Source organism: Oncorhynchus mykiss, chromosome 3, assembly GCF_057628025.1.
Source record: "Oncorhynchus mykiss isolate SJ-2025 chromosome 3, ASM5762802v1, whole genome shotgun sequence".
Classification (NCBI taxonomy): Eukaryota; Metazoa; Chordata; class Actinopteri; order Salmoniformes; family Salmonidae; genus Oncorhynchus; species Oncorhynchus mykiss.
This window is the reverse complement of record NC_143024.1, coordinates 14,217,445-14,235,182: the sequence shown is the minus strand read 5'-3', so window position 1 is coordinate 14,235,182 and position 17,738 is coordinate 14,217,445. Positions and strand designations below refer to the sequence as shown.

Below are 17,738 nucleotides of genomic sequence, written 5' to 3'. Positions count from 1 at the left end.
CAGTATAGTAAAGTATGGTAAGGATCCAGTATAGTAAGGTATAATATATTAAGGTATTGTAAGGTACAGTATAGTACGGTATAATATATTAAGGTATGGTAAGGTACAGTATAGTAAGGTATAATATATTAAGGTATGGTAAGGTACAGTATAGTAAAGTATGGTAAGGATCCAGTATAGTAAGGTATAATATATTAAGGTATGGTAAGGTACAGTATAGTAAGGTATGGTAAGGATCCAGTATAGTAAGGTATAATATATTAAGGTATTGTAAGGTACAGTATAGTAAGGTATAATATATTAAGGTATAGTAAGGTATAGTAGAGTAGTAGAGTGACTCCAGTGTTTCTCCCTCATACAGTGGAAGATCTAGAGAGGAATGATGGAACTATGCAGAAGCCTTATTACATGTCCAGGAACCTGATGAGGATCCTCCGCAAACCCAAACCGTTTGTTACAGCCCTGCCAGAGTAGTAGTAACCTTTAACCCCTGAGTTCACCCCTAACCTATAGCCCAACCCTCTTCTAATAAACCTATCAGCACTCTTATTCTGGCTACCTATGGTGTATCTATTTAGGGAGTCAGAAATGCATCCTTCGTTGTTAAAAGAGGAAGTATTTATACAAAATAGAAAATATTATTCTATACATTCCAATTACTTCACCATTACTGCACAATACTACACAATATATGCCTTCTCTTATAAGAATACTTCCTCTAGAGCCGAATGATTGATAGAAATGTAATGTGATCACTGTACATGAACAAACTCTGTGAGAGGTCAAGGCCCAGGTCTGGGCCGTGCTATGACTGTGTAGGCCTTGGCTTTGAGTACCACACTGGCTACTCCTGTCAGGTCTGGTAGAGAGGTCTGGCTTTCAGCAGGTACGAACTGGAAATCACGCAACAAGTAGGCGGTGAACAGAAACAATTCCATTTTGGCCACGGCCTCCCCCAAACACAGCCGAGCGCCCCCGCCGAAAGGCAGGAGAGCACGCGTCGAGGCCCCCCCACCCTCCAGGAACCGCTCTGAAAGAGAGAGGGTCTACTGTTAGCTGCTGCTGGAACTATGTTGCTGAGCCAAGTGAAAGCAATTCTAGGCTGAATCCCAAATGGTACCATATTCCCTATATAGTGCACTACTTTTAACCTGAGCCTTATGGGCCCTGATCAATAGTAGTTCACTATATAGGGAATATGATGCCATTTGGGACATTACCAGTACACTCAATAGCCCAGCACCTGGTTTGAAGGCATAGGGATCCGTCCACACTGCAGGGTCATGATGCGCCCCAAACAAATTGGGGATGATGACAGTGTTCTTAGGGATGAAGTAGCCTGCAATACTGAACACATATGGAATAGACACAGAATTATACATTGCAAATACATTGAGTATATCAAACATTAGAAACACCTTCCTAATATTGAGTTGTTCCCCCCCTCCCTCAGAACAGCCTCAATTCATTGGGACATAGACTACAAGGTGTCGAAAGTGTTCCACAGGGATGCTGGCCCATGTTTACTCCAATGTTTCCCACAGTTGTGTCAAGTTGGCTGGATGTCCTTTGAGTGGTGGACGATTCTTGATACACACAGGAAATTGTTGAGAGTGAAAAACACAGCAGCGTTGCAGTTCTTGACACAAACTGATGCGCCTGGCTCCTACTACCATACCCCATTCAAAAGCACTTAAATCTTTTGTCTTGCCCATTCACCCTCTGAATGGCACACATACACACATACATGTCCCAATTGTTTCAAAGCTTAAAAATTATTCTTTAACCTGTCTCCTCCCCTTCATCTACACTGATTGAAGTGGATTTAACAAGTGACATCATTAAGGGATCATAGCTTTCACCTGGATTCGCCTGGTCAGTCTGTGATTTGGAAAGAGCAGGTGTGCTTAATGTTTTGTATACTCAGTGTATAAACATGCATTAGTACTGTATGATGAGGTATTACATTTAGGTAGAAAAACGGCACAGAAGGGAAGTTGGCAAGACAAATGTACTGTACAAAGCAGAGTAACAGCATCAAAACATAAGCTCCCATAGGAGGGTGAAAGTTACACATAGCTAGCTGTACAATACGTTCCCACAGTGCATTTATTGAGATGCTCTGTAGAGTAATCTTATACAGTAATGATATACAGTTATGATATTACAGTAAAGATATACAGTAATGTTATACAGTAATGATATACAGTAAAGATATACAGTAATGATATACAGTAAAGATATACAGTAATGATATACAGTAAAGATATACAGTAAAGATATAGAGTAATGATATACAGTAATGATATACAGTAAAGATATACAGTAATGTTATACAGTAATGATATACAGTAAAGATATACAGTAATGATATACAGTAAAGATATACAGTAATGATATACAGTAAAGATATACAGTAAAGATATAGAGTAATGATGTACAGTAAAGATATACAGTAATGTTATACAGTAATGCTATACTATACTACAGTAAGTATATCTCAGAGGAGACTGGTGGGAGGGGTTATAGGAGGACAGGCTCATTGTAATGGCTGGAATGGATTTGATGGAACGGAGTCAAACACGTCAAATAAATGGAAATGTTTGACTCTGTTCCATTTATTCCATTTCAGCCCGTCCTCCTATAACTCCTCCCGCCAGCCTCCCCTGGTATATCTTCTATTCACCTGCTGTCTCTGATGGCTCTGTGAGGCACGGCTAGCGGAGCCACAGGTCTGAGTCTGAGCACCTCACTGATCACAGCACACAGCACTGGCAGCCTGTGTCTGTCACTGTACTGAGGGTAGCGCCCGTCCAGCACCGAACACAACTCATCACACACTCTGTACTGTACCTAGGGAGGAGGAAAGAGAGAGAGAGATGGAGGGAGGGAGAGAGAGAGTAAGAGAGACGGAGGGAGAGAGAGAGAGAGATGGAGGGAGAGAGAGTGAGTAAGAGAGACGGAGGGAGAGAGAGTGAAAGAGATGGAGTGAGAGAGAAAGAGAAAAGCATCTCACCATGTGAAGTGATCTCAAACGTAGGTTTTGACTTACAGTCTATAATGGAATGCAAGCCAACAACACATCTGTGGGTTTCAGTCTAGTTCCATCTCTATAGAATACTTTGTAAAGCATATATGAAAGGTCTGAGGACACTGGTGAATACAGTGTATTGTATCGTAGTGTAGTGTAGTGTAGGTTATTGTAGTATAGTGTGTAGAGTAGTGTTGTGTAATGCATTGTATTATAGTGTGGTATAGAGCAGTGTAGTGTAGTGTATATACTTCTGTAGTGTAGTGTATCTAGTTCTGTAGTGTATGGTAGTGTAGTGTATTGTAGTGTAGTATAGTGTAGTGTATAGTGTAGTGTTTAGAGAAGTGTAGTGTAATGCATTGTATTATAGTGTAGTGTAGAGCAGTGTAGTGTAATGTATTGTAGTGTAGTATAGTGTAGTGTATAGTGTAGTGTTTAGAGTAGTGTAGTGTAATGCATTGTATTATAGTGTGGTATAGAGCAGTGTAGTGTAGTGTAGTGTATATAATTATGTAGTGTAGTGCAGTGTAGTCAATAGAGTTCTGTAGTGTAGTGCAGTGTAGTCAATAGAGTTCTGTAGTGTAGTGCAGTGTAGTCAATAGAGTTCTGTAGTGTAGTGCAGTGTAGTCAATAGAGTTCTGTAGTGTAGTGCAGTGTAGTCAATAGAGTTCTGTAGTGTAGTGCAGTGTAGTGAATAGAGTTCTGTAGTGCAGTGTAGTGAATAGAGTTCTGTAGTGCAGTGATGTGTAGTGTATATAATATGTATTGTAGTGTATCTAGTTCTGTAGTGCAGTGTAGTGAATAGAGTTCTGTAGTGCAGTGATGTGTAGTGTATATAATATGTATTGTAGTGTATCTAGTTCTGTAGTGCAGTGTAGTGAATAGAGTTCTGTAGTGCAGTGATGTGTAGTGTATATAATATGTATTGTAGTGTATCTAGTTCTGTAGTGCAGTGTAGTGAATAGAGTTCTGTAGTGCAGTGATGTGTAGTGTATATAATATGTATTGTAGTGTATCTAGTTCTGTAGTGCAGTGTAGTGAATAGAGTTCTGTAGTGCAGTGATGTGTAGTGTATATAATATGTATTGTAGTGTATCTAGTTCTGTAGTGCAGTGTAGTGAATAGAGTTCTGTAGTGCAGTGTAGTGAATAGAGTTCTGTAGTGCAGCGATGTGTAGTGTATATAATATGTATTGTAGTGTATCTAGTTCTGTAGTGCAGTGTAGTGAATAGAGTTCTGTAGTGCAGTGTAGTGAATAGAGTTCTGTAGTGCAGTGATGTGTAGTGTATATAATATGTATTGTAGTGTATCTAGTTCTGTAGTGCAGTGTAGTGAATAGAGTTCTGTAGTGCAGTGTAGTGAATAGAGTTCTGTAGTGCAGTGATGTGTAGTGTATATAATATGTATTGTAGTGTATCTAGTTCTGTAGTGCAGTGTAGTGAATAGAGTTCTGTAGTGTAGTGATGTGTAGTGTATATAATATGTAGTGTAGTGTATCTAGTTCTGTAGTGTAGTGCAGTGTAGTGAATAGAGTTCTGTAGTGTAGTGCAGTGTAGTGAATAGAGTTCTGTAGTGTAGTGCAGTGTAGTGAATAGAGTTCTGTAGTGTAGTGCAGTGTAGTGAATAGAGTTCTGTAGTGTAGTGCAGTGTAGTGAATAGAGTTCTGTAGTGTAGTGCAGTGTAGTGAATAGAGTTCTGTAGTGTAGTGCAGTGTAGTGAATAGAGTTCTGTAGTGCAGTGTAGTGAATAGAGTTCTGTAGTGCAGTGTAGTGAATAGAGTTCTGTAGTGCAGTGTAGTGAATAGAGTTCTGTAGTGCAGTAGTTCCCACACTTCTATTAGTCCCGTACCCCTTCAAACATTCAACCTCCAACAGTACCCCCTCTAGCACCAGGGTCAGCGCACTATCATATTAATGTTTTTTGCCATCATTGTAAGCCTGCCACACACACACACTGTATAATACATTTATTAAACATAAGAATGAGTGTGAGTTTCTGTCACAACGCGCCTCGTGGGAAGTGACAAAGAGCTCTTATGGGACCAGGGCACAAATAATAATATAATAATCATCATCAATCATTTTGCTCTTTATTTAACCATCTTACATATAAAACCTTATTTAAAACCTTAATCTAAAATTGTGAATAACTCACCACAGGTTAATGAGAAAGGTGTGTTTGAAAGGATGCACATAACTCTGCAATGTTGGGATGTTTTGGAGAAAGTCTCAGTCGTAAATCATTTTCCACACAGTCTGTGCCTGTATTTAGTTTTCATGAGGGCCGAGAATCCACACTCACATAGGTACGTGGTTGCAAAGGGCATCAGTGTCTTAACGGTGTTATTTGCCAAGGCAGGGTACTCTGAGCGCAATCTGATTCAATTCAATTTTCACAGAACCACTTGTTGCAATTTTCATGAGGCTCTCTTGTTCAGATATGGTAAGTGGACTGGAGGCAGGGCATGAAAGGGATAACCAATCCAATTGTTTGTGTCATCCACTTAGGAAAGTACCTGTAGTGTAGTGTAGTATAGTGTATCTAATTCTGTAGTGTAGTGTAGTATAGTGTATCTAAATCTGTAGTGTAGTGTAGTATAGTGTATCTAATTCTGTAGTGTAGTGTAGTGTAGTGTAGTGTATAGAGTTCTGTAGTATAGTGTATCTAATTCTGTAGTGTAGTGTATAGAGTTCTGTAGTGTAGTGTAGGATAGTGTATCTAATTCTGTAGTGTAGTGTATATAGTTCTGTAGTGTAGTGTATAGAGTTCTGTAGTGTAGTGTGTAGAGTTCTGTAGTGTAGTGTATAGAGTTCTTAGTGTAGTGTATGGAGTTCTGGAGTGTAGTGTAGTGTACTGAGTTATTTAGTGTAGTGTAGTGTATTGAGTTTTGTAGTGTATTGTATTGAGTTATTTAGTGTAGTGTGTAGAGTTCTGTAGTGTCGTTTATTGTATTGAGTTTTGTAGTTAGTGTATTGAGTTGTGTAGTGTAGTATACTGAGTTTTGTAGTTAGTGTATTGAGTTCTGGAGTGTAGTGTAGTGTACTGAGTTATTTAGTGTAGTGTAGTGTATTGAGTTTTGTAGTGTTGCATATTGTTTTGAGTTCTGTAGTGTTGTTTATTGTATTGAGTTTTGTAGTTAGTGTATTGAGTTCTGTAGTGTATTGTGTTCTGTGGTGTAGTGTATTGAGTTCTGTAGTGTTGCATAGTGTATTGTGTTCTGTGGTGTAGTGTATTGTGTTCTGTGGTGTAGTGTAGTGTATAGAGTTCTGTAATGTACCTCAGGCCTGTGCAGTAGAAAGGCCACAGTCCAGCTGAGCCAGGCAGCTGTTGTCTCTGTTCCCCCGATCAGAAGGTCCACAGTGGCCATGTGGACGTGAGTGTCTGTCAGGACCTGTGAATGGACCATGTCCTTACTGCAGGCCATGAGCATATGTGTGACCCAAATGGCACTCTATTCTCTATATAGTGCACTGCTTTTAACCAGGGCCATAGTCAAAAGTAGTGCACTAGGGAATCGGGTGCCATTTCGGATGCGCAACACTTACTATTACACATTTATAGCAAGTAGTAGGCTTATATTGTAAGCATTTGCTATGTGATTTTGATTGATTACCATGATAAACCACAGCCTGGTCTCATAGACGAGACCTGACATAGTAAACGTTCATCTGGAAAACCAAATTAGTATGATATGTTACGTTTGGTGTGGTTACATAAGAAAGAAAGTAACTTAACGCGAATGTCTAGCAACCCAAGGGTTGCGTGTTTGAATCTCGTCACGGATAACTTTTATCTAATTAGCAACTGTGCAACTACTTACTACTTTTTAGATGCTTTGCAACTACTTAGCATGTTTGCTAACCCTTCCCCTAACCAAAACTTTAACCCTTTAATCTAACTCCAAACCATAACCTTAACCCTAACCCCTAGCCTTTCTAATGTTAGCCTTAGCCACCTAGCTAACATTAGCCACAACAAATTAGAATACGCAACATATCATACTTTTTGCAAATTCATAACATATTGTACGAATTTCAGTTAATACATACTATACAAAATGTAACCTATAATACTAATTGTAGTGTCCCGGATTCACTTCACTATCTTACGTCTACATCTGAGTTCAGGTTGTAAACCATGATAAGAACCTACCACTCCCTGTGTTGTGTCCTGGGGCTTCCCAAGGCCATTGAGGAGAGCGCTTGTGATGGCAATGGCTTCCTCTGATGTTTTGCTCGGTGCCTGCATCTGTGGCAGCAATACAGTTCATATCTTCCATATGCTACCAATGTACCCATATTACATTACAGATTACTTAAAAAAAACTTTGACATGATTGTCTTTGTGTTTGCTGCTGGCTACTTGAACATACGTTTGAAAAAGAAGCTACAGTGTTCACACCAACCTTATACTCATCCAGATGTGTTCTGATGATGTCATCTCTCCTGGCCACCTCTTTCAGAAGACGGGAGAACGGAGGATTGGGCAATTTCTTGGACAAATGGGAACAGATCAATATAATTACACAATAGAATCACATATTCCCACTTTTGTAGCACCATTTTAGACATTTTAATTTGTGTATCAGAGTGGCTGTCTGTGCATGCAGTTTCCCTGTCAGATAGTGTAGTATGAGTGTATAAAGTTGTCCGACCCTGAGCAGTGGGAAGGAGTCCAGAGCAGAGATCCAGGGAGAGCCCCATAGAGACACGATCTCATTAAGACAGCCATGCAGTCTCTGCAGCTCTGCAGAACTCTTCTCATACTAAAAGACACAGACAAATAGACAAAGGTCACAAACACAGACAAATGAATCAATATATTACAGGAAGTCCCACTTATACCATTTACCATTTGATACTACTGTATGTATAGCGTCTTTGTTTCTGTGAAAAGTTATTTAAAAAATCCCATTTGTTATTATTATTATCATAATTATTATTATTATCATTATCCTAGTATTATCATAATTAATATTATCATAATTATTATTATTATCATTATCCTAGTATTATCATAATTAATATTAACATAATTATTATTATTATCATTATCCTAGTATTATCATAATTAATATTATCATAATTATTATCAATAGTATTATTATTTACAGTAGACACAGTAGTACAGTAGATGCTTTACCATATGTGGCATAACCCTTTTCCACCTTCTATAACATGATTATACATTATTCATAAAGCACCAATAGGTTTTTCTTTTATAAAGGATTGATAAACCCTTTCAGGTTGTTGTTAGATTAAACGGGGATACAATGAGATATTACTTCATCACTGAAACAATATACAGTACTATTACATAACCCACTGGGCACAGACGTCAGTTCAACATTGTTTTGAGTTGTCAACTAACGTGAATTCAATGTGAAATCAACTAAAAATGTCACCTTGTCATTAGATTTAGGTTAAAGTTGGGTAAAATAATAAATAAATCCCTTACTTACATTGATGAGTTTTTGCAAATCCAATTAGTTTTCCAAGTTGATTCAACTTCATCACATAGATTGCGTTGAAATGACATGGAAACAATGTTGATTCAACCAGTTTTTGCCCAGTGGGAAGTTTATTGGATCAAAATGTTGGTAAATTTGATGTCATTCATTGCGTAAAGTTGCACAACCTTAACAGTAAACAAACCATGCATGGCTATTACTGTAAGCACACCACCCACATACCCAAAACACATGGACGACTGTGTGATCACACTCTCTTCAGCCGATGTGAGTAAGACCTTTAAACAGGTCAACATACACAAGGCTGCAGGGCCAGATGGATTACCAGGACGTGAGTAAGACCTTTAAACAGGTCAACATACACAAGGCTGCAGGGCCAGATGGATTACCAGGACGTGAGTAAGACCTTTAAACAGGTCAACATTCACAAGGCTGCAGGGCCAGATGGATTACCAGGACGTGTGCTCCGGGGATGGGCTGACCAACTGGCAGGTGTCTTCACTGACATTTAACCTCTCCCTGTCTGAGTCTGTAATACCAACATGTTTCAAGCAGACCACCATAGACTCTGTGCCCAAGAATACTAAGGTAACCTGTCTAAATGACTACTGACCCGTAGCACTCACGTCTGTAGCCATGAAGTGCTTTGAAAGGCTGGTCATTAATCACATCAACACCATTATCCCAGGAACCCTAGACGCACTCCAATTTGCATACCACCCAAACAGATCCATAGATGATGCAATCTCTATTGCACTCCACGCTGCCCTTTCGCACCTGGACAAAAGGAACACCTATGTGAGAATGCTATTCATTGACTACAGTTCAGCGTTCAACACCATAGTGCCCTCAAAGCTCATCACTAAGCTAAGGGCCCTGGGACTAAACACCTCCCTCTGCAACTGGAGACCTCCCTCAGGAGACTGAAAAGATTTGGCATGGGTCCTCAAATCCTCAAAAGGTTCTACCGCTGCACCATCGAGAGCATCCTGACGGGTTGCATCACTGCCTGGTATGGCAACTGTTCGCCCTCCAACCGCAAGGTACTACAGAGAGTAGTCCGTACAGCCCAGTACAACACTGGGGCCAAGCTTCCTGACATCCAGGACCTCTATACCAGGCGGTGTCAGAGGAAGGCCCTAGGAATTGTCAAAGACCCCAGCCACCCCAGTCATAGACTGTTCTCGCTGCTACCGCATGGCAAGCGGTACCGGAATGCCAAGTCTAGATCCAAGAGGCTTCTCAACAGCTTTTACCTCCAAGCCATAAGACTCCTGAACATCTAATCAATTGGCTACCCAGACTATTTGTATTGCTCTTTTACACTGCTGATACTTTCTGTTATTATCTATGCATAGTCACTTTAATAACTCTACCTACATGTACATATTACCTCAATTACCTCGACTAACTGGTTCCCCCACACATTGACTCTGTACCGGTACCCCTGTATATGGCCTCGCTATTGCTATTTTACTGCTGCTCTTTAATGATTTGTTACTTTTATTATTTATTTATTTTGGTATTTATCTTAAAACTGCATTGTTGGTTAAGGGCTTGTAAGTATGCATTTCACTGTAAAGTCTACACCTGCTGTATTCGGCACATGTGACAAATGCAATTTGATTTGATTTGATCACCAACCCCACTAGATAACCAGCCTGGTTCAATTTTCCAACTGTGATATATAACTGCTTATCGTGTCTCTGCTTTTAGATAGCTTACCCACGCAGTGGTTAATAAAATACATGACTATATTTCCGTCATGGTTATCCCTTGGCCAAACCTGGTGTCTCTCTTCATTCTAATTCTGGGTTATGTCCCAAATAACACCCTATTCCCTATATAGTGCCCTAGATTTTCACCAAAGCCCAAGTAATGCACTATATAGGGAATAGGGTGCCACTCCTGGTGTATACACTGTACAGACTCAAAGAACTGACAGATAGCCGGCTTCAAATAGTGTTGGTTTTCTTCCAAATACTTGATTGAGCCTGCCTGGAGCAGCCGGATCAAATGGGTGTGGTTTCTTTTTTTGGGACTGTTCCATTGATTCCGTTGTGCCAGGCAAGCTCAATCAAGCGCAGACAACAAATACTATTTGAACCCAGGTGTGATCCTCACCTCTTTCCCAAAGGCCAGTGTGGTGATGACGTTACTGGCTGCTACAGTGAAATCCTCAGAGAGATCCGCAGCTCTGTCGTTATAGTCCAGCAGCACCTGATAGATCACAGGTTACATATTCAGATATAAACTCCCTCACTGTAAACTAAATATTGATTGCCTCAACTTAAGAAGATGAGTTACCCCGCTGACTTGTAACTTTTTGAGGGTTGTAACTTTTCCAATTTGAAACCACTACATTGTCATTACACAAGGCCACAAACAAGAAGTACAACAAGTGATACATCATTAAGTTGTGGTTGGCATGTTGCTGAGGTTGTGTTGCATTGTGTAATCTCCAGTTGAGTCAGTCAGTGTACTGGTACATGCTGGTTTACATTCCTTCTCAGAACACAGTGTATTTGTTCCATGCTGCTGTTCCCTCCCTTGGTAGAGAAAGTGTTCTGTGTTCTGTGCAAGGGTTCGAAATACCTGCACATTGGTGTATGCTCCATTATAGTTCATTACAATGTTTTGACCCCCAGAAAGGTCGAAGGTCTACGTGGAGTAAACATTGAAATAAACTATACAGGAGCATACAACCATATAATTACATATAGAACTCTAGAATGCTTAAGCTGAGAGATTATTTTTGTGAGGGTGGATACTTCACAAACCCCCCATCTTTATTTCTAACAGGATTACCCCCAGAACCTAATCAAGCATCTGAACAAATGACAAAATATTTTAGTTCTGGTTTAACCCAGATTAGTATCCTAGCAACATGACAAACATTCATCCATCTTGGTCAGGGAATCTTTCCTTTGAGAAACTGATCAAATGTGTTTAAATATTGTGTAAAACAATGAATACAGGTCATTCTGAAAGTATTCAGACCCTTTCTCTTTCCCCAATGTTGTTACGTTACAGCCTTAATCTAAATAAAACACATTTGATCAATCTACACACACTACCCCATAATGACAAAGCAAAAACAGGTTTAGAACTGTCATGTGTTTCATCTCTACTTGTCTCAGGTGGAGGGCCTGTTTCTGGATGACCCCGTGGAGCGACTGCTGGGAGCAGCGTTGCAGTGCATTATGGGCCAGACGGCGATGGGCCCTCCACTCCTCACTGTAGTCCCCCAGAGAGATGGAGCGGCCTCCCCCTGACACCACGTCTCCTGAGAGACCGGTAGGGAGGGAGGGGGGTAGAGAGAGAGAAGGAGAGAGGGAGGTAGGTAGGGAGAGATGGAGGGAGGGGTAGAGAGAGAGAAGGAGAGAGAGATGGAGGTAGGTAGGGAGAGATGGAGGGAGTGAGGGGGGTAGAGAGAGAGAAGGAGAGAGGGAGGTAGGTAGGGAGAGATGGAGGGAGGTAGGTAGGGAGAGATGGAGGGAGTGATGAGATAAGGAGAGAGGTAGGTAGGTAGGGAGAGATGGAGGGAGGGAGGGGGGTAGAGAGAGCGAAGGAGAGAGGGAGGGAGGTAGGTAGGGAGAGATGGAGGGAGGGAGGGGGGTAGAGAGAGAGAAGGAGAGAGGGAGGTAGGTAGGAGAGATGAGATAAGGAGAGAGGTAGGTAGGTAGGGAGAGATGGAGGGAGGGAAAGATGAGATAGGGTGGGGTGAAATGGAGGGTGAAGAAAGAGAGTGAGGTGAAGGGTAAATAATTTGAATCAAAAGCACTGTTGACTCAGAGTAACAGAAGTGAGTGATGGTTGCTGGGAAAACTCGGGTGGTTCTAGTAACGTGTTCTCAGAGTAACAGAAGTGAGTGATGGTTGCTGGGAACGTGTTCTTCACCGGTGTAAGAATGTGGTCTCCCAGCAAAGTCCGACCATTTCTTCACCAAGGCTTCTCTGATGATGTCACCACTGTTTAATACCACCATGGCTGCAGCAAACACAACATACAGAGTCAAGACAAACGTACTGTAATACTGAAAACATTCACATACTGAGGATATTACATGTATAAACAACTATTCTAACTGTCTTGAAACAGAGTTAACTTGAGTCACTTGGTTGGAAGTGACTTCATTACTTGTGTTGCCACACTTGAGGCGGTAGATGTTGCCATAGCGACGTGCCAGGGAGGTCAGGTGACTGGGCAGGTGGTCGTGTGCCAGCTCCAGCATGTTGCCCAGCAGAGGGAGAGAGAGAGGGCCAGGGAGAGAAGGAGAGAGAGAACAGGGAAAGAACTGATAGAAAGAGTGCAGAAGTCTAGACCCAACAGCTGGGATGGAGGAGGTGGATAACATACAGTAGGAACACAAAGGGAAAGTTGGTTGTCATTCTCTTCATAATGTTACTGTTGACCATTGCTAATCAAGCGAAGCCACGTGCCCATATGGAAAATGACTTGTCCTACTACCATTTACATTGAGGTTTACATAAGGCCTATTCATAGCCTATAATCTAATGATAAGCAGAGTTCCAGGTTAAGCAGCTAAGATAGATTGTTGAACAGACTCATAGATTGTCCTGGACCCTTGAAGGGCCAATCAGCAGTTGCTACATTCATCATATGTATGATATTAAGGATATGTACCCATTGATTCTTATAGAATACAACTTAGAAATGCCTTAATGAGCTGAGTTCCACTGTCGTTCCCCATCAGAACCCAAAATATTAGATTGTTTTACTCCGATGTTTGTAAACAAAGTGAATGTCAACAAACACTGTAGAGCGTCAAAACATGGTTACAACTATCATGTTGATATCATGGATAGCTCTGTCTATGAATGTGAGAGAGATGACATTTCTCCAGCCACATCTCTCAGCTTTTAAACCAAACAGTGGTGGGAAGAGGACTTTGTCTGTGTTTCTACAGCTAGTTGGCCCTTTACCTGTAGGACATAGACTGTACAGTACATACAGGAAGAAAGAGCATTGTATTGATTACCTGTAGGACATAGACTGTACAGTACATACAGGAAGAAAGAGCATTGTATGGATTACCTGTAGGACATAGACTGTACAGTACATACAGGAAGAAAGAGCATTGTATTGATTACCTGTAGGACATAGACTGTACAGTACATACAGGAAGAAAGAGCATTGTATTGATTACCCGCTGACTGACATCCATTGGGTTCTCCCTGTGTAACTTTGTCTCCTTTTCCAGGGAGGTAGATGAGCAGGATCCATAACAGTGTAAGCATGACCACAGCACCCACAATCACCACTGACACATATGCTGTCATTATGCAGGCTTTAAGTCTCACTCTCCCTGTCCCCCCAAAAATCACCTTTCACTCTGGTCTTCCCTTTTATACAGGACTCCTGACAGACCCTGCATGTGCCACCCCTCTTCACTGTTAGCATGGTCCTGCTCAAGGATGGGTAAATATTGTCTTGTCTTGACCCTCTGGATAACCAACTATTATTTCAAGGGAAAAAAAAAACAGCTGAGAAATTGTACAACCACGACCGATATCCTTGGATATCTCAGTAACATGTTGACCTGACACACCAAAGCACTGGAGGTCTTTGTCTTGTTCTCATGGTGCAACTGGGTGGAAATATGGCTCCCAGTTGGAGGATGATTGAAGTCCTTTGGTCAGCCCAGGTTAGGTTGCACCACGGCAGGGTCTTTCTGAAGTCCTTTGGTCAGCCCAGGTTAGGTTGCACCACGGCAGGATCTTTCTGAAGTCCTTTGGTCAGCCCAGGTTAGGTTGCACCACGGCAGGATCTTTCTGGAGTCCTTTGGTCAGCCCAGGTTAGGTTGCACCACGGCAGGGTCTTTCTGAAGTCCTTTGGTCAGCCCAGGTTAGGTTGCACCACGGCAGGGTCTTTCTGAAGTCCTTTGGTCAGCCCAGGTTAGGTTGCACCACGGCAGGGTCTTTCTGAAGTCCTTTGGTCAGCCCAGGTTAGGTTGCACCACGGCAGGGTCTTTCTGAAGTCCTTTGGTCAGCCCAGGTTAGGTTGCACCACGGCAGGGTCTTTATGGAGTCCTTTGGTCAGCTTAGGTTAGGTTGCACCACGGCAGGGTCTTTCTGAAGGACATGTGATTTTAAAGAGGATGATTGAAGTCCTTTGGTCAGCCCAGGTTAGGTTGCACAACGGCAGGGTCTTTCTGAAGGACATGTGATTTTAAAGATGATGATGTTTACTTTGCTGGAGAGACTCAGATAAGAACAGAGGTGGGACCTATACAGCGTGAGTTCATATAGAGGTAAGTCAAAAGATGGGACCAAAGTATCGCATTGAAAAATATTAATAGGAATCATTCAAGGCAATTTGAAAAATAAATGTTTTCAGCTGAGTTTTGAGAATGATCTGCACAATCCTCTCTCTTCCCTCCCCTCTCTCATAACTCTATCCTGTCCTCTCTCTTCCCTCCCCTCTCTCATAACTCTATACTGTCCTCTCTCTTCCCTCCCCTCTCTCGTAACTCTATCCTGTCCTCTCTCTTCCCTCCCCTCTCTCATAACTCTATCCTGTCCGCTCTCTTCCCTTCCCCCTCTCATAACTCTATCCTGTCCTCTCTCTTCCCTCCCCTCTCTCATAACTCTATCCTGTCCTCTCTCTTCCCTCCCCTCTCTCATAACTCTATCCTGTCCTCTCTCTTCCCTCCCCTCTCATAACTCTATCCTGTCCTCTCTCTTCCCTCCCCTCTCTCATAACTCTATCCTGTCCTCTCTCTTCCCTCCCCTCTCTCATAACTCTATCCTGTCCTCTCTCTTCCCTCCCCTCTCTCATAACCCTATCCTGTCCTCTCTCTTCCCTCCCCCCTCTCATAACTCTATCCTCTCCTCTCTCTTCCCTCCCCCATCTCATAACTCTATCCTGTCCTCTCTCTTCCCTCCCCTCTCTCATAACCCTATCCTGTCCTCTCTCTTCCCTCCCCCCTCTCATAACTATCCTGTCCTCTCTCTTCCCTCCCCTCTCTCATAACTCTATCCTGTCCTCTCTCTTCCATCCCCCATCTCATAACTCTATCCTGTCCTCTCTCTTCCCTCCCCTCTCTCATAACCCTATCCTGTCCTCTCTCTTCCCTCCCCTCTCCCCTCTCTCATAACTCTATCCTGTCCTCTCTCTTCCCTTCCCTCTCTCATAACTCTATCCTGTCCTCTCTCTTCCCTCCCCTCTCTCATAACTCTATCCTGTCCTCTCTCTTCCCTTCCCCCTCTCATAACTTGATCCTGTCCTCTCTCTTCCCTCCCCTCTCTCTTCCCTCCTCTCTCTTCCTCCTATCTCTCTTTCTCCCCTCTCTCTTCCTCCCCTCTCTCTTCCTCCCCTCTCTCTTCCTCCCCTCTCTCTTCCTCACCTCTCTCTTCCTCCTCTCTCTCTTCCTCCTCTCTCTCTTCCTCCTATCTCTCTTTCTCCCCTCTCTCTTCCTCACCTCTCTCTTCCTCCTATCTCTCTTTCTCGTTCTATGTTTTGTTTGGTCAGGGTGTGATCTGAGTGGGCATTCTATTCGGATGTCTTGTTTGTCTGTTTCTGTGTTTGGGCCTGATATGGTTCTCAATCAGAGGCAGGTGTTAGTCATTGTATCTGATTGGGAGCCATATTTAGGTAGCCTGTTTTGTGTTGGGTTTTGTGGGTGGTTGTCTCCTGTGTCAGTGTTTGTACCACACAGGACTGTTTTGGGTTGGGTTTTGTGGGTGGTTGTCTCCTGTGTCAGTGTTTGTACCACACGGGACTGTTTTGGGTTTTCACGGTTCTTGTTTTGTAGTTATTCATGTATAGTTTCATTATTAAAGAACCATGAATTATAACCACGCTGCATTTTGGTCCGCCTCTCCTTCCCAGGAGGAATCTCGTTACATTCTCTCCTCTCTCTTTCTCTCCTCTCTATTTCTCTCCTCTCTCTTCCTCCCCTCTCTCTTCACTCCCCTCTCTCTTCACTCCCCTCTCTCTTCCTCCTATATCTCTTTCTCTCCTCTCTTTCGCTCCTCTCTTCCTTCCCGCTCTCTTCACTCTCCTCTCTCTTCCTCCCTCCCTCCCCTCTCTCTTCCTCCCCTCTCTCTTTGTTCCCCTCTCTCTTCCTTCACCTCTCTCTTCCTCCCCTCTCTTCCTCCCCTCTCTCTTCACTCATAACTCACTTTCTTCACTCTCTATCTTTTCCCCTCTCTTCCCTCTCCTCCCTCTCTTCCCTTTCATCTCTCTCCTCCCTCTCCTCTTCCTCTCCATTGCTCTGTCGTCCCTGTGTCTGGGCTGCAGTCCTCAGTCTGTAGAGACGCACAGTCTCTTCTCATGGTCTTCATGTTCACAGTGATCACAGTGCAGACCATCCCCAGCAGAACACAGCCCAGCAATGACGAGAACACTGCATAGAAAGTGGAATCGACAACAAAGGGATCTCTCTCAACGTAAATCAGATGGGTCTTAGTCACTGACACACACACGCGTCGTCATAGATGACAGCACACTAGCACCTCCCACGGTCCTCCAGTGAGACGTTAGAGAGCACCAAAGAGGAGTGAGGACTAGACGCATTCATTCGGCCCTCCATATCCTCAAATCATTTCTGCGTGGCAGACATACAGTGTGTTTTGTGTGTCCATGATAACATCGTCCACCAGATCGCTCTGTCTGTACCATACAACCTCAGCAGGCCGAGTGAGATCAGCGTTACAGCCGAGAGCAGCTTCCCTTCCCTCTGAGAAGACTCGGACTTGCAGCACACCAGCAGGTCACAGCATTGAAGGATCCTGAAACCCCTAAAACATATACAGAAGCCTGTGTGGTTCAGCATCAGTGATGGGATGACCAGGGTGTAATTCCCTGACACTCTTCCATCCACCATGCACCATGCACCATCCACCATCCACCATGCACCATGCACCATCCACCATCCACCATCCACCTTGCACCATCCACCATGCACCATCCACCATGCACCATCCACCATGCACCATCCACCATGCACCATCCACCATGCACCATGCACCATCCACCATGCACCATCCACCATGCACCATCCACCATCCACCATGCACCATGCACCATCCACCATGCACCATCCACCATGCACCATCCACCATCCACCATACACCATGCACCATCCACCATCCACCATCCACCATGCACCATCCACCATGCACCATTCACCATGCACCATTCACCATGCACCATCCACCATGCACCATCCACCATCCACCATGCACCATCCACCATGCACCATCCATCATG

General features: G+C 43.0%; 1 protein-coding gene across 1 annotated transcript; it reads right to left on the bottom strand.

Moving 5' to 3' along the window:
• Window positions 1-681: 681 nt before the first annotated feature.
• Window positions 682-14,205, bottom strand: LOC110535199 (steroid 21-hydroxylase). Its single transcript, XM_090221400.1, has 12 exons — window positions 13,672-14,205; window positions 12,642-12,833; window positions 12,402-12,491; window positions 11,633-11,787; window positions 10,626-10,721; window positions 7,686-7,796; window positions 7,437-7,523; window positions 7,184-7,279; window positions 6,309-6,422; window positions 2,687-2,853; window positions 1,244-1,347; window positions 682-1,030 (listed from the first exon to the last, which is right to left on the bottom strand). The coding sequence occupies exons 1-12, from the start codon at window positions 13,802-13,804 to the stop codon at window positions 783-785; spliced, it is 1,593 nt and encodes a 530-aa protein (XP_090077526.1). The 5' UTR covers window positions 13,805-14,205; the 3' UTR covers window positions 682-782.
• Between the last annotated feature and the right edge of the window lie 3,533 nt (window positions 14,206-17,738).

Coding starts and splice junctions, on each gene's coding strand:
- LOC110535199 (XM_090221400.1), bottom strand. CDS start 13,804: ATGACAGCATATGTGTCAGTGGTGATTGTGGGTGCTGTGGTCATGCTT. Junction 12,834..13,671: donor CAATGGATGTCAGTCAGCGG/GTAATCAATACA, acceptor CCTCCATCCCAG/CTGTTGGGTCTAGACTTCTG. Junction 10,722..11,632: donor AGGCCCTCCACCTGAGACAA/GTAGAGATGAAA, acceptor GTGATCTATCAG/GTGCTGCTGGACTATAACGA.